Below are 16,771 nucleotides of genomic sequence, written 5' to 3'. Positions count from 1 at the left end.
CTGCCTTAACATAAGCTCGGATGCCCTTGTGATCAAGCATTGGTCCTGTCTTAACCTCTCGCTACTTTCCAGGCAGCAGTGACCTGTGTGCTCATCCCTTCAATTCCCGGCAATCCCCTTGTGATCTCGGCTGACGATCGTGGATTCATTATCAGCTGGAGGGTTGGTCAGGCTGGTCAAGGTGATGTGCACTCGAAGCACTGTCCAGATGCAAAGCCGATAACGTGCCTGAGCTCGTGCCCACACAGACCTACCATTCTTGCTGTAGGGTAAGTATGACAAAAGGTTGGTGATACTGATAAGATAACTTTTATTTTCCAGAATTATCTCCAGATTATGAAAGTACTTGGTCATGCAATGGCCTTGGTTCATGTATGAAAGTGGAGTCTGCGATCCCTTTCATGATTCCACCTTTTGCGCAACAATTATTCACCATAATTACCCTCGCCAGAGGAGAGGCTATTGCATTTGAGTCTGTCTGTCTGTCTGTTTGTCTGTTTGTCTGTTTGTCCACACAGAATAAATTATTTTCTCTGCAACCGTTGGTCCGATTGACAGGAAATTTTCACCATAGGTGCAACTCCACCTGTATAATTTTTTAATAACTATGACGTCATAGGTCACGTGGTTCGGCTGCCATCTTGGAAAAATCGAAAAACTTTGCACCTCTATATCTTGGAAAGTGCTGAATAGAAAAAATTGAGACATGGCTCATTGTAAATAACTCTCCATGGGGAATAAAATATGTTAATGATGATGTCATAGGTGCCTCCATTATGACGTCATAATTCGACAAGTACAAAACTTCATCTGATGAAGATGAAATTTCTTGAGCATAATCTAGGAATCAATTAGTTTAGGGAAAAAAAATGATGACATCATCGGTCACTTGGTTTGGCCGCCATATTTGTTTTAACACAAAAGCCTTAAAAACCTCTGAAAATACATCCTGGTGAGGGTTTGCAATCTCTGATTGCTCTTTTTCTTGTTGGAATTGCGTTTTGTGTCTGCAAATTACTCACTGAGACTTATTGAAGCACAGAGGACAGGACGACCTGTGCCTTTGTATAGGCACGGCCTTGTCTAGCTGAGGACGTTTTGTCCTTCGAAGCACAGAGTGCAACAAGACAGAGATTAATGTTGAGACAGGTCACAGAAGATAACGGGTCCATAACTGTCATGCTGTCACTACCCCCACCATATTGGTGCTTTCTGCAGATACCGGGCTGGACTCGTTCTTGTATTGGACCTGCAAGCCCGTGCTGTAGTCGTTGCACGGTTACAAGGCCATGAGGATGATCTGCAGAGCATTGCTTGGAGGCCATACCCAGGAGAATCTTTTCAAGGTGCTTTTTAAACTCTCGCATTTTTTCACTTGTTATGAGTCACACACATTATTTACGTCAGGAACAGGGTTTTTGGTCTTGTTCTTCCATGAACAAGAACATGAAACGAAATGGGTGGGGACATTGCCTGTTAACCTATGTGATAGGATGGCTCCTCAATCTTGTTGTGCTTTTACCTCTGCCATGAAATGTGGACAGCGGTTATGTTTATACCCCGTTAGTCTTTTTGTCTATTTGTGAGCAGTATATATCAAAAGGTTGTGGACAGATTCAGACGAAACTTGGTGGACAGGTTGGATGTGTGACGAGGATGAATTGATTCGATTTTGTTAAAGATCTAAATCCGGATACTGTAATTTTTTCAGTGATTCTTCACCAATGAGTGATGGTTCCAGAAACGATATATATAGCAGGATATCTTTAAAAAGTTGTTGACGGATTATGGCAAAACAAGGTGAATGAGTTTGGTAGGTGACCAGAAGAAGCCGATTCGATTTCAGTTCAGGTCCGAATCCAGATCCGGCCTATCAATGAAATGAATGAATGAATGAATGAATGAACGTTTTAAGGCCATTTTTCCCCGCTAGGGCGGGGGTTAGCCTTGCGGGCCCCATGACCTCATGGTTCCCCGTTTGAGGCAATGTTTTTATGGCCGGATGCCCTTCCTGACGCCAACCCTTAGTCACCTCTTACGATGAGCAGGGATACGGTGTACCTATTCTAAACCGGGGTACACACCGGGATCATTCATCCCAGCAAGCTGGTACTCAATTTGCCGACCTCGGAAGGATGACAGGCTGAGTCGACTCCCCTGGCGTTAATTCAGCGATCGACCGGGATTCGAACCCAGGATCCTAGGATCCCAAGCCTGCACCCCAACCGCTAAGCCAACACCAGGCGTAATGAGATAATAATAAGATACAAAACGTAATGAGATACAAAACGTAAACTGTTCAGCCTGGCGGAGGTATACGGTCTACCGAGTGTAGTTCTAGTTTTCCCCTGTAAAGCCCCCGGAGACATATTGCAGCAAAGGAAGGTAGGAAATTCCAAGCTCTTCATCGCACACTTCCCTATAAAACGCATAAATCGGATAATTGTCCTGATCTTCGCCCACTTTTTTTCCTTCTTCTTTGAAATCAGAATGCTTGGAATTTTTTTTAAATGGAAATTGTTGATTTTCAAACTCTTTTGTGTTCCTTTGTAGGCCAACAACCAATAACTTTCCGCTTAAGTTTGCCAAGCAAACACTTTCTGTCTCCCACCCCTCCAGCAATGTCAGACACGGGGGATATTAAAATGAGTTCGGTCCATGACCGATCATCCGTCCACGTACTTTTGTGTCAGTGATGTTTCAAAAATCCATTGTATATTTAGCTTTCATATTTTATATACCTATTACTCATGACATTTTCTCAACATGATTACATCACGGCTGTGATTGGCTGAATGATGTTGCCATGGCAACCATCTCGGTAACTTGTCTCTTGTACACGATATTTAAAAAGTCGTTCAAGATTTGGCTTTCATATTACACGGATCTCTTTCTCATACCACCCAAAAGGTGGGGACCGAGGGTGTCGGCTCCTGTTTTGTATACAGTAGGCCTACCTCAAACCTGTGATAGTCAAATGCTGTCAACCTTGTCCCACATGTTTTAGTTTGAATCTCACTTAATATGGGTCTTTATTGACGAGCAGCTGAAGGAGCAGGACTCAGCAGGATATATTAGGAATGAGGGGATCTTTTTTTTTTCTTTTTTTTTTTCTTTTTTTCCCCTGTACACAAGATTGAGGCTCTAACCTGACTCCTGAAAGAGCTAACATTAATCACACAAAAGGTCAAACCGACACAAACCAACACATAAAACACAAAATAAGGGGAGCGGTAGACAAGATGGGGAGAGAGGGCGAAGGACACAAACACAACATTTGAGAGCAGGGACATCGAGAGAACTGTGGGAGGGAGAGGGCTTGGGGGGAGGTGGGAGAGGTATAAAACATGGACACCGCAAGGACTTCCAGGAAAGAAGTTGGAATTTCGAAAAAGTGTATCTGCGGTGAATTAGCGGGGGTAGAAAAGATCAAGGTTTTGAATGGGGGAAGATAAGAGATGGTGGTGAACAGCTGTTTTAAAAACCTGGAGGGGGGAGTGGGATTGAAGGGAGTGGGGGAGTTTGTTCCAGAGGCGGGGAAAAAGGGGAATACAAGAGTGAAGGTGAGCAGAGAGCCTAGATTTTGGCAGTTTAACCATAAGAGGGTTGCTGGCAGATCTTGTGCGACCTGTAGGAATATTTGGGAGACAGAGCACAGAGAGAGCTGGGGGAGCAAGGCCGGAGAGGAGTCGGTAGGAGACAGAAAGACCACCAACCTGCCTGCGGTGAGTGAGTGAAAGGCCCTCGGAGTTAGCTTCATCGCAGGAGATTCCAATGATTCTGAAAGCTTTGGTTTCAACAGTGTGAAGTCGAGCAAGGTGTAATCGTGAATCTGATAAAATGTTTAAGAGAATGAAGAATTTTTCAGCAGTATGGACAGTGACAGGGCCAGGGGACGTAGCCTGAGAGTAAAGAAGAGGAGAGATAAGAGGGTAGTAAAGTGGTGGTCTTTTACTCAGAGTCGTTGATGATGCATAGGACAGTCTCCCTATAAAGGTGGTGGCAGCAGAAACGGTAGATAAGTTTAAAATGGAATTTGATAGGTAGCGAGAAGCTTCGGGGATAGAGGGGTACATGGACATTGCCAAGACTGGCAGGCATGGTGAATGTATACCTGTGTGATGATTGCGATGTCTGTGAGCGGGTCTCGTTGAGCAGGCCTCCTCAAAAAGTGAATGCGATGTCAATGTTTGTTCACTCCTCACCATACAACCGTACATATCCATAAACTAGATGGTATTCACAGAATACTTACCTGTGCAGTCAACTTGGTGCGAGCCAACACTTCTGTTTTTGAACGCTTTTTACTTGTGAAAATCGGAATTTTTTTCAAGTATATTGATTGGTCTTGTGCGTTCTTTTGTCTGTCTGTCTGTATGTCAGTCGCCTACAGGTCACAATTTTCAACCGATCTTCACGAAACTTCACCAAATGGTAGAGTTTGTCATAAGCAAGAAGCCTATTGTTTTTGGGGTCAAAAGGTCAATAGGCAACATAAGCCAAACCTTTGTCAAGTTTCTAAAATGCTCAATTTTCATCCCATTGACTTGACATTTGAAGAGGATTTGCATATCTAGTCACTGAATTCAACCACCAATTATATTTTAGGTCAACATCAGCCAAAAGGTCAACATAGGCCAAATTTCGAAATTCCTCAACTTTCATCTGATTGACTTGAAATTTTTTAGAGGATTTGCATACTAGGCTACTGAATTCAACCACCAATTATTTTTGAGGTCGTCATTGGCCAACAACTTATTTTAGGGATGTTGCCAGTATCGTGCTATGCACGACATTTCTTGTTTTTTCTTTGATCAAATATGGCTGCCAGACCACGTGAGCGATGACATAAATTTATATTCTCTAATATAATTGTTGCATAGATCACACTCAATAAATTTCAAACTGATCAGAGTAAGGGTTGTCCCAGTCGAATTATGACATCATAATTACAGCACCAATGACCTCATTGTTAACAACACCTATTCCCCATATGGAGTTCTTTACAATAAGCCACGTTTCAACTTTTTCCATGGAGCAGTTTCGGAGATATAGAGGTGCAACTTTTTTCGATTTTTCCCAAGATGGCGCCTGTACCACGTGACCGGTGACGTCATAATTATCATTAAAAATTGTACAGGAGGAGCCGGTCATGTTCTGAAAATGTCGTCCATCGGACAAACAGTTGCAACTGAAATATTTTTTTTCATACTGATCGGATCAAGCGTTGTACTTGTCGAATTATGACGTCATAATGAAGGCACCGATGACATCATCATCATCATCAAGATATCTTATTCCCCATGAGGAGTACTTGACATGAGCCATGTTTCTATTTTTTCTATTGAGCGGTTTGGGAGATGTGGAGATGTCGAGGTGCAACCTTTTTCCAAGATGGTGTCTGTACCACATGACCTATGACGTCATAATTATGAATAGAAAAAATCTACAGGCGGAGGCACTCCTATGGTAAAATTTCGTGTCAATTGGACCAACGGTTGCCGAGGAAAATGAATTTTAAAAAATGCAGACATGCCACACGTATGCACGTACGCACCCGAATGCCTAACCCTGCTTTTCCCTTCGCGAGCGCAGGGTAATACATTAATAAATAGCACCCTAATGATGTTCCTGTGCATTCCCCACTGTCCCTACTCTCCCCACTCCCAAACCCCCTCTCCAGCTCCTCGTGAAGTTAAGTAAATACATTGGTCGATTAGTTTTTATGGGTTGTGGATAAACCACATGCATGATGGGCCAAATGGGCTCCTTGCATGTTTTAATTATTTTATGCAACAAATGTATTTAGCAGCAACAGAAAGCTATTGAATTAAGTTTGTTTTCCCACTCTGATCCTATAAAATTTGATAAATGAATACAAAGAAACAAACAACGGAAAAGACCATCTGACTCTGAGCTTCCACTACAAAAAGGTTCCTCTGTAAACCTGCGGTGGCGACCTGCATGTTGAGCAATAATTTGACTACGTATGTGTATGTGATGTTTTGCCGGGAGATGTTAAAGTTGAACCAAAGGCTTGTTCGGGAATGGGGGATGGTGCGCTGCTGGCAACTGGGAGTCGAGACCGTACGGTGCGCCTGTGGAGTCTCAGCAAAGAGAAATGTAAGTTTCCTTTTTTGGTGAATTTTGCGTTGTGGTGTAGTAATAATTATATATATATATACATTAATACATTAAATGGCAGGAATGTATGTTTGTATGTTGTATGTTTCATTTACTCCGAGAGGATTTGACCTCGGGGACTGAAACTTTCAAGGATTACTCGATGATGTTGAGTCTCCTCGGGCAATGATGGCATTGCCTTTCTATGGCTGGTACACACGGGTAAGTGTGTGGTATAGACGGGGGTCGCCACTCCTCTCCGTCTCTCTGCTGGCCGTTGGGAAATTCACCCTCTTCCGCCCATGCTGTTGGAGTCAACTGGACTCTCATCCACCAGATGTGCAGAGCCATCTGTCATTTAAACTGCATGGCTGCGGACCGTTATCCTGGTAAGGGGGGCTGACAGGTACTCCACCTTGCCCACAGGTGACCTTGGGTTATTCAAGGCAGGGGCATCCACCTCCCTGAGGTATCAGAAGACACCCGCATACCCAATTACTCAGGATTACTCAAGACACCCTGAAGGTGTTTCCTGAAGTTTCGCTTGATTTCATCAAGTCAAAAAAAACAAAAAACATTCACACCCATCTTGGAATTTCCTTCCTTTAGGGTGAAGGGGTGGGGGTGGGGGTTGGGGGGGGGGGTGCAATTGGAATTATCCGAGCTCTGTAACCACAATGTATTGTATATGTAAATGAGCAGTTCACATGTGTTTGCTCCATGTACATAATCCGGGTTATTTTCATTTTTGGGAGAGATCGAGGCAGCGGTTACCTATACACTGACTCCAACAGCTGCTACCCATACACTGCCCAAATAAGGACGTGCTTGAAGAACGGATTGCACGCTTAGAGAAGATCGTCCGTGGGGATGGGGGCAGTACTCTGCAGTGGTATTGATAATCGTAAAGATAATCGCATGACGCCACACCCTGGCCGTTCCCGTAGAGAATTGGTGCTTCTCGTAATAATGATAACTGGAAGTGCAAGCTGTGCTGTCGCCTTCCAGCAATCTGAATCTGCCACCCACGTGGAGTTTAATTCGTACGTTTTCTGGAGAAAAGGAGCCCAAATCCATTCTCACCAGGGAAAATATATAGTGTGTTGTTGTGGTTATGAGACCCAAAAAATCCTCCAGTGTTGTGGTTATGAGTTCCAAATTAATCCTCCCTTAGTTAAGCAGTTTGTTCATAGTTGTATTGTTTTGTTTAACTCTAAAGTCTTGAGTAACCCCAGTATTTTGTAGTAAGAAACCCCAAATATAATTTTTTAACATTCCACATTCCTTTTCGCGGACCGTCTGCCGAATATTTTCCTCAACCACGAAGACGTTATTCCCACAGTCCTCCCCACCGCCACTCCTCCGAAACCACTTCAAGGGCGATTCTGACAAAGGTTCACGCGATAATCACATGCTCTGAACCGATCCTCCTTACGAGTGCCCTGAGGGCTGTTATTGGGCACATTTCACCAGCGCTTCCCGAAGCAGATGGTGCCATGAAAGCCGCCCGCCTATACATGAGGGGATGTGCGAAGCAAAGGGTGAGCAAATTTGGAGAGTTGTAAATGAAAGGAGTGCAGTGTGAAGGAATCTCAGAGACAGAGGGAGAGAAGGACTTCTTAAAAGCTTTGTGGCTTGAATATTTGGTTTGTGATTTGTACTCTTGAGTAATAAATCTCATTCCCATGTGTGCGCCAGGCATTGTCACACTGAAGCTCCCTTTCCTGAAACGGCGCGGAAAGCCCGTGAACCAGGAAGCATCGTCGTTTCAGCGAGAAAGGATTTGGACATCTGTTTACTGGTGTCGGAGCTCTCCAACAACTTTAATCAGCAGTTCTTTTGGGTGTGTGTACTGTGTATGCATCTATTACTAAAAAGGAGAATGGTCTGTTTATGTATTTGTCACACTTTATTCCAACGGGTGCTTGCTTTTGTTGGAAAGCTAATAATTGATACACTTAATGGAAAACTAATAATATTGTTGTGTTTGTGTGGGGTAGGGATACCTTAGTCCAGGTAGATTGCATAGGTAGTGTGCTCCGACTGTCGTGAAGAAGAAGAAACCTCGATGTATCATAAGTAGGGAATTTGTGTAGACCGGACGTCGGGTAGGCTTGTATCTTCGTCCCCATCAGAGGGGTGGGACATGTTAATTAGTGAGGGATTATGGGTAATTAATCCCCTGTATGTAATTGCTTCTGTAATCTTTTCCTACGTTCCTTGTGACACCACACTACAGACACCCAGTAAGAAATCGCCCATTAAACACACTTATTAAAAACCAACCGGAAACCAGGCATGAAGCATTAACGTGGATAACGCCGACTTTGTGAGCGCAGAGGCACAAAAGCTCCGTGGAGCCACGCCCCGAAGAGCAGTGATTGGTTCGGGATTTGATTGACGCAAGGACTGGTAAGATGTGACCATGGGATTGGTGAAGCAGGCACGGATGACGTCAAAGCCGTGGTCCAAGAGAATTGGAACGGTGGACATTTTTCCCTTCTCGCTTTTTCTGATTCTGGATCCGATAGCGAACGGTTGCATTTTGGTCTCCCTCAGCATCGACATTTTCTCTCACTCAGCATCGACGTCCTCTTGGTTCTTCTCGTTTTTCATTCTGGTGGTGAACGGTCGTGTGCCGACATTTTTCCCTTCTCTCTTGGGTCCAGAATTTGTTGCATCGATATTTTATCCCTCTCATATCGGCGTCCTTTTGGTTCTTCTCGTTTTGGGATCTGGTGGTGAACGGTCGCTATTGCCTTTGCGCAAGGAAGCTTCATCGCGCATGGCCGTGTTCCGAGATCTTGCTGGTGGTCGTGAGGAGGACATCTTCCTAGTGGTCATGAGGAGGAAGAGCTGCGACTGAGGACTGCTGTTTCCTGCGCGAGGACGATGAAGATAAGCGCGGTTGGAAAAGCGAACTGTGCATGGAGACTTGGTTTTCCCGCCCACGAGCTGCGCGCCAAAGGTGCGTTTCCCGCCAAGGCCTCAAACGATCTTTGACGATTCCTGATGAGATACACCAGATGATTTGAGGTAAGTGCCCACTAAATAACATGTATTTATTTTCAGTTATTTCATCCCATTGTTTGTATTCGAGTCTGTGTGGGAGCGCTCCAATTAGGAATTTTGTTTATCGTGCATTTTCTTTGTTACCAGCATTTCTTTCATTAAACCTGTTTATTTGTACATTTTAATTCCGTCTCGGTTTGAGTTAATTTATCCAGGTGTGAAGACGTCGGGTGGAGGCCGTCCAGGTAAGTTCGTCATCCCCCTTTCCCACGCGTATATCGGATACCGTCATATTGAATTGAACGCCTCGGAGTGTTAAGCTCGTTTGGTCATTTGTGGCATCCTGCGGTGTTCACTACAGGGTCGTCACAGGACAATATATTTACTCAGAACAAATTTTTTTTGTCCATTTAATCATTAAAACGATGTTTTGAAAGCCCTCCTCCCTGGGAGGGAATATGATTAAAGACTTGCAGCTTTAATATAGAGGCTCTAATGGTGTGAAAACAGGAAGCTTTTATAATAGTGTGATGGACATGAAAGGAGCACACAAAATTATACATAGTAGTATTTCTGGAATATATATATATATATATATATATATATATATATATATATATATATATATATATATATATATATATATATATATATATATATATATATATATATATATACTGTATATATATATATATACTGTATATATATATATATACTGTATATATATATATATATACTGTATATATATATATATACTGTATATATATATATATATATATATATATATATATATATATATATATATATGTGTATATATATATATATATATATATATATATATATATATATGTATATATATATATATGTATATATATGTATATATATATATATATATATATGTATATATATATATATATATATATATATATATATATATATATATATATATATATATATATATAAAAATAAATAATAGGAAATGGGAGTGCACAAAACGGCAACAGCCACCTCAACAGAAACAACAAAACAAGACTTAGAACGTCACTAGGTAGAGTGCATACCTCCACCAGGCTGAACAGTTTACGGTTTGTATGCCACTGATAGGCTGGATCTGGATCCAGACCTTAACCAAAATCAAATCGGTTTGTTGCTGTCACCTACCCAACTCATCCAGCAAGTTTTGTCCGAATCCGTCCACAACTTTTGAAACAACGTTTTTAGCCCCAACTCTCTCAATTGTGAAAAATCGCTTTAAAAAAACAAAATCTTGTATCCGGATCTTCCTCAAAATCCAATCCATTCGTCCTGCATACACACCCAACCTGTCCAAGTTTCATTCGATAGACATGCTATATGTTGTCTTTTGATTAAATCCGTCATCAAAGTGACTGGTACGCATGGCTCGTGCATTGTATTTCTTCTTCGTCATCTCTGAATGAGGGCAAAGTTTGTACGTCCCTTTTTTATCGTGTTTGCAATTTTCTTTGATGTCAATGCATGAATGTGAGTTACACCATTTAATTACCTCCAACATAAAAATACATTTTGTGATGTCAGTTGGGCATAATAGTGGGAGATTGCCTTGCTCAAGTCGGTCATTAAACTGAGAGAAGTATTTATCAAGTTAATTGGGCAAAGGGGTGGTGCAGAGGTAGCATACTTACCTTTGGGGTGACAAAACTTGTGGGATTTTTGTTAGGGGGGGGAGGCGGGGGGGGGGGGGGGTTAGAATGTCGGCTCATGGAAGGGCAAGGAGACAAAAGGCAACATAATGACCGTGGGGCAGTGGGGCACAAAGTGGAACGAACCTTGCCAATGTTACACATTCTTCCCAATCACACACAGGGGGGAGCTGCTACAGTGGGATATAAGTGCAGACGACAAGTTTACTAGCACCATCCTCGGAGGAGCTGCTGCAGATGGACAGCACCACACGCGTGTCGTCTTTGGTCTCGTTGGTTTTCAAAATCAGTCAGGCCGTGAGCTGTTGCTGTCTACATCCATGGACCGCGATGTGAGATTATTTCAGAGCCATGAGGCTTACCTGTTACCTGTTTAGTTGCACTTTGGACTTTACGTGCTCGGTTCGTTGTTCATTGTTTGTGAGCAATGTCAGTTTCTCATTCGTGCAGATTCGTTGCTGGGACTTGCTCACTCCTGCCTGCCTCTGGACCCTGCCATCTTTGGGAGGGTTTGTTTATGCGCTGACCATTTCCCCAGTGGATCCCGGCTCCTTGGCAGTTGGAGTCGGCGATTGCACCGTGCGCGTCTGGGACACACTGGCTCCGCTTGATGCTCTGTGTGTGCGCTCACTCTGGCAGGGGATTCGGAGCAAGGTCACTGCGGTACGCATTTCAAACCCTTATAGGTTCGCCTCTAGTTTAGGCCTTGCCATTTTTTTAACATCAAAGATCACCAATGTGCAGACATACTGGACATCCTCTAGTTAAACAGATATTTGTTTTTTTTATTTTATTATTTATTTAATTTGATGTCAAAATTGTTCGCTCGTTCAGTTAAATCCTCAATTATCAGTCCCCAACCGGCTTCACCGGAGGGGTCTATGTGTTTGCTCTACGTCTGTCTGTCCCAACTGTGGTTTCCAGACTTTTTCCCCTTACCCTTTAACATATTGAACTGAAACTTGGTACATGGCTTTATTATGACAAGTTACAGAAACTGTAATTTATTCTGTAGTTTTGCATACCTAAAACAATTTGTCCTCCTGTATATGGCTCCCAATTGCTGAGTTGCTGGAACAAGAACATTTATTGGGACCAGTAGGGGGCTTGTATTACCAAGCAATTCTCCCTCTTGTTTATTTATTTATTTATTTATTTATTTATTTATTTCTTGCTGTTGTGACTAGTAGCCATGGGTTGAAGGTCGTTTCACACAAATGGTCTCTTAGTGTAAGTATATTTAACTTTTTTTTATGGCGTAGCCCATAGGGCAAAACCATCTAGAACAGTGTTTGCCCATCTGTATGTCCCCTCAAATGTATACCAATCAGAGCTGATTATCTGGTCACATGACAGGGTGATGTGATTACGTCTGATGTCATTACGGCAATACGGCGGCTGACTCTCCACACACTGCCATTTTGATTCCAATTTTGTTCAGGCCGAACATATCGTCTAACCTGTCATATATCACAATCGCCATGCTCTACCTTTACGTTTTTCATTCAGTGTGAAACACAAACAAACCGATTGTTAAAATGACCATCAAATATCGAAAGCATCGGCATTATGTATTTTCCAACAAAACTGTACGTATCGGCCTTCGGCTTCATCCCTCACCTTCGGGCTGTTTCGGACAAATTAAGCCCAGGTTTCTTAATACAGTAGTGTATCGTTTCAGTAGTATCGTTTTTGTAATAATAATAATCATAATATAGGAAATATGACCATCACACTTTAATCCCAATGTCGTGAATACAAAGTTAATGAATTGAAGCGGTGTATGGTTCATGAATCGATGATAAGCGGTGTACGGTACTAACAGCTGCGGAAGTAAGGAATTCGCCTCGGTTTTTTGATAGCATGTTATTAACCCAATTGTTGTGGGTTATACAGATTACAGTAGATCTTCCCTCAGTTCTGTAAGTAAAACTTAACTCACAGATGTCGGGATTCCTCCAAATTTCTTTGTTTAATGTTAAAAACAGCATTAGCGACTGTTTAAAAAGCTAATCGTGTGTGTTTGTGGTTTATAATATTTTACAAGCTCGGCTATGCCGCTCTTAGACTTTCAGTCTTGCTTAGTTTCATGAAATGTTATTATCCCCCGTGCGCACGTGAAGCGAAAAGGGGTAAAGCAGTTTGTTCACTCTGTCTACAAACGTCGGTTTATGATTGAGGGACAACTTGATTTCGATTGAATGTTATATTTTGAACATGAATCGGAAAACGAACCTGCTGTTTAGCAGTACTTTGGTTCTGAATCCGTCCCGATTGCGAATGCGGAGACCGAGAGAGACCGAGAGAGACAGAAAAAGAGAGAGAGAAGTGAAAACCATTCTAAACAGGAAACTTCCTGTTTTTAACAACATCACAAAGGGCACAATCAAAAGGCACAAATAACTCAGTTTCATGAAGCCAAAGTTTTCAGAATCATTGGAATCTCCTGCGATGAAGCTAACTCCGAGGGCCTTTCACTCACTCACCGCAGGCAGGTTGGTGGTCTTTCTGTCTTCTACCGACTCCTCTCCGGCCTTGCTCCCCCAGCTCTCTCTGTGCTCTGTCCCCCAAATATTCCTACAGGTCGCACAAGATCTGCCAGCAACCCTCTTATGGTTAAACTGCCAAAATCTAGGCTTTCTGCTCACCTTCACTCTTTCATTCCCCTTTTTTCCTGCCTCTGGAACAAACTCCCTCACTCTCTTCAATCCCACTCCTCCCTCCAGGTCTTTAAAACAGCTGATCACCACCATCTCTTATCTTCCCCCATCCAAAACCTTGATCTTTTCTACCCCCACTAATTCACCCCAGATACACTTTTTCGAAATTCCAACTTCTTTCCTGGAAGTCCTTGCAGTGTCCATATGTTTTATACCTCTCCCACCTCCCCCCAAGCACTCTCCCTCCCACAGTTCTCTCGATGTCCCTGCTCTCAAATGTTGTGTTTGTGTCCTTCCCCCTCTCCCCATCTTGTCTACTGCTCCCCTTATTTTGTGTTTTATGTGTCGGTTTGACTTTTTGTGTGATTAATGTTAGCTCTTTCACGAGCCTCGATCTTGTATCCAAAAAATTAAAAAAATTAAAAACTGATGTAACGTGTCAACCCTTTGAGTACGGGATTTTTTTTTTGATAATCCCAGGATCCCCAACAACCTAATCAAATTTATAAAAAATTCCCGAACCTTGATAAATTTGATAAAACGGGATTAATTTTGCATTTTGGTACGGGAATGCAACCATGTACTGACGATCTATTTATAGATATAGTTGACGTGTCGTAACGTCATCCGTACACAAAACTTTTTCGCGAGTTGTGGCACTGAACGTCATCCGTACTCAAAGGGTTAAGTAAGGTGGTGTAAAAGATGCTGGGTCAATGGCGGGCATAAACTTCTAAATTGTACAACTTTTACAATCTTTATTTTATTTCAATTGAATTATATACTTGAACACTGTAGAACACAAATTGCCTTTTTGGCACTTTCAAAACCCTGCCATTTAGTGGTAGTTGATATTTTGTCGTGACCAATCAAATTTTCCGCTCAAAACCCTGCCCATGTCTTTGTTTCTCAAGATTGTGCAGGGTAAAGTGTTTGATGAACTCTTTAGTTTTTTTTAAGTTTTTTTTTTATTACTTGCGAAAATCGAAAAGTATATTGGTTGGTCTTGTGCGTTATTCTGTCTGTTTTTGTCTGTCTGTATGTATGTGAATTGCCTACAGGTCACATTTTTACTCCGATCTTCACAAAACTTCACCGCCTGGTCGAGTTTGTCATAAGCAAGAAGCCTATTGTTTTTGAGGTAAAAAGATCAATGTAGGCCAAAGGTCAACAACTTTGTCAAATTTCTAAAATCCTTAATTTTCATATGATTGACTTGAAATTTGAAGAGGATTTGCATATCTGGTCACTGATTTCAACCACCAATTATTTTTAAGGTCAACATAGACCAAAACGTCAACATAGGCCAAATTTCTAAAATCGTCAATTTTCCTCTGATTGACTTTAAATTTGAAGAGGAATTGTATATTTTGTCATTGAATTCAACCACAAATTGTTTTTGAGGACAACATAGGCCAAAGGTCACCAACTTAGGCGTAATTTCTAAGATCCCCAATTTTCATCCGATTGACTTAAAATTTGAACGATTTTTTTGTTGTTTTTTTGTTTTTTTGTATGTAAGATCGAGGCTCGTGAAAGAGCTAACATTAATCACACAGAAAGACAAACCGACACATAAAACATATAATAAGGGGAGCGGTAGACAAGATGGGGAGAGGGGGGGGAAGGACACAAACACAACATTTGAGAGCAGGGACATCGAGAGATCTGTGGGATGGAGAGGGCTTTGGGAGAGGGGGAATGGGAAGGGGGGTGGGAGAGGTATAAAACATATGGAGACTGCAAGGACTTTCAGGAAAGAAGTTGGAATTTCAAAAAAAGTGGACCTGGGGTGAATTAGCAGGGGTAGAAAAGATCAAGGTTTTGGATGGGGGAAGATAAGAGATGGTGGTGAACAGCTGTTTTAAAGACCTGGAGGGAGGAGTGGGATTGAAGGAGTGTGGGAGTTTGTTCCAGAGGCGGGAGAAAAGAGGAATGAAAGAGTGAAGGTGAGCAGAGCCTAGATTTCGGCAATTTAACCATAAGAGGGTTGCTGGCAGATCTTGTGCGACCTGTAGGAATATTTGGGGGACAGAGCACAGATGGAGCTGGGGGAGCTAGGCCGGAGAGGAGTCGGTGGAAGACAGAAAGACCACCTGCCTGCGGTGGGTGAGTGAAAGGCCTTGGAGACGGCTTCATTGCGGGCGATTCCAATGATTCTGAAACCTTTGGTTTCAACAGCGTGAAGCCGAGCTAGTTGTGAAGCAGGAGCACCAGCCCAGAGGGGAGAGCAGTACTCCATTGAGCTACGGATGAAAGCCTTGTATGTGGTTTGCATATCATGTCATGTTTGTTGCACATCATGTTGTTTGCATATCATGATTTGCATATCATGTCACTGAATTCAACCACCAGTTATTTTTAATGTCAAAGTTGTTTTGGAGATTTCGCAGGTATCGTGCTCTGCATGGCGACTTTCTTGTTATTTCTATTTTTTGAGTGTGTTTGAGAGTAAAATCGAGTCAGATCTTTTTGAAAAAAACTTGAAACTCTCTCCAGGCAAAGTCGTTTTCTCGGAATTTAAACCATTTTCGTATTTCCAGCTTCATAATTGCCTCCTTACTGACTCTCATTGTAATGTAATCAAGGCGCTGGTTGAAATTTAACGGAGTTTTTTTTCTTTTTTTTCTTTCTTAAATCGGCCAGTAATACAGTATGCATCGAGTAATCATTTTTGATGGAATTTGTCTTTGTAGACTTGGTAACCAATAGTCTACTCGTTATAATGCGGTATCCTGTTTTTATTTATTTATTTATCGGAAATTGAGGATATGGTGGCGGGTAAAAAACAATCCACTGACAGTAAGGCAACAAGCAGGGGAATAAATCAACAGGGAATGAGGAGAGGAATGGGAGGAAACTCAGCAACAGACCAAACCAAGGCCCACAAGAGCAGGTGTCCTGGATAGCAACTTTCTAGCCCCTTACGAAGGTACAAGAAAATGCACTAGAGGCATGTGAATACATTAACAAACTAGAACGGCACTCGTTAAAGAGCATACCTCCACCAGAATGAATGAATGAATGAATGATCGTTTTTAAGGCCATTTTCCCCGCTAGAGCAGGGGTTAGCCTTGCGGGCCCCATGACAATCATGGTTCCCTGTTTGAGGCAATGTTTTTATGGCCGGATGCCCTTCCTGACGCCAACCCTTAGTCTCCTCTTAAGATGCGCAGGGATACGGTGTACCTATTCTAAACCGGGGTACACACCGTGATCATTCATCCCAGCAAGCTGGTACTCAATTTGCCGACCTCGGAAGGATGACAGGCTGAGTCAACCCCCCTGGTGTTA

General features: G+C 42.4%; 1 protein-coding gene across 1 annotated transcript in view; it reads left to right on the top strand.

The window, feature by feature from the left end:
* Positions 1-16,771, top strand: part of LOC137427640 (gem-associated protein 5-like) — an 87,800-nt gene that overhangs the window by 6,068 nt on the left and 64,961 nt on the right. The window contains exons 3-8 of the mRNA XM_078777949.1: positions 73-269; positions 1,219-1,346; positions 6,016-6,123; positions 7,822-7,966; positions 10,981-11,149; positions 11,268-11,480. Coding sequence (XP_078634075.1) covers positions 73-269; positions 1,219-1,346; positions 6,016-6,123; positions 7,822-7,966; positions 10,981-11,149; positions 11,268-11,480 — 960 coding nt within the window. The remainder of the gene's footprint in view (positions 1-72; positions 270-1,218; positions 1,347-6,015; positions 6,124-7,821; positions 7,967-10,980; positions 11,150-11,267; positions 11,481-16,771) is intronic.

This window comes from Myxine glutinosa, chromosome 5 (genome assembly GCF_964187855.1).
Source record: "Myxine glutinosa chromosome 5, kmMyxGlut1.1, whole genome shotgun sequence".
Lineage (NCBI taxonomy): Eukaryota > Metazoa > Chordata > Myxini > Myxiniformes > Myxinidae > Myxine > Myxine glutinosa.
This window is presented reverse-complemented; position numbering and strand designations above follow the sequence as displayed.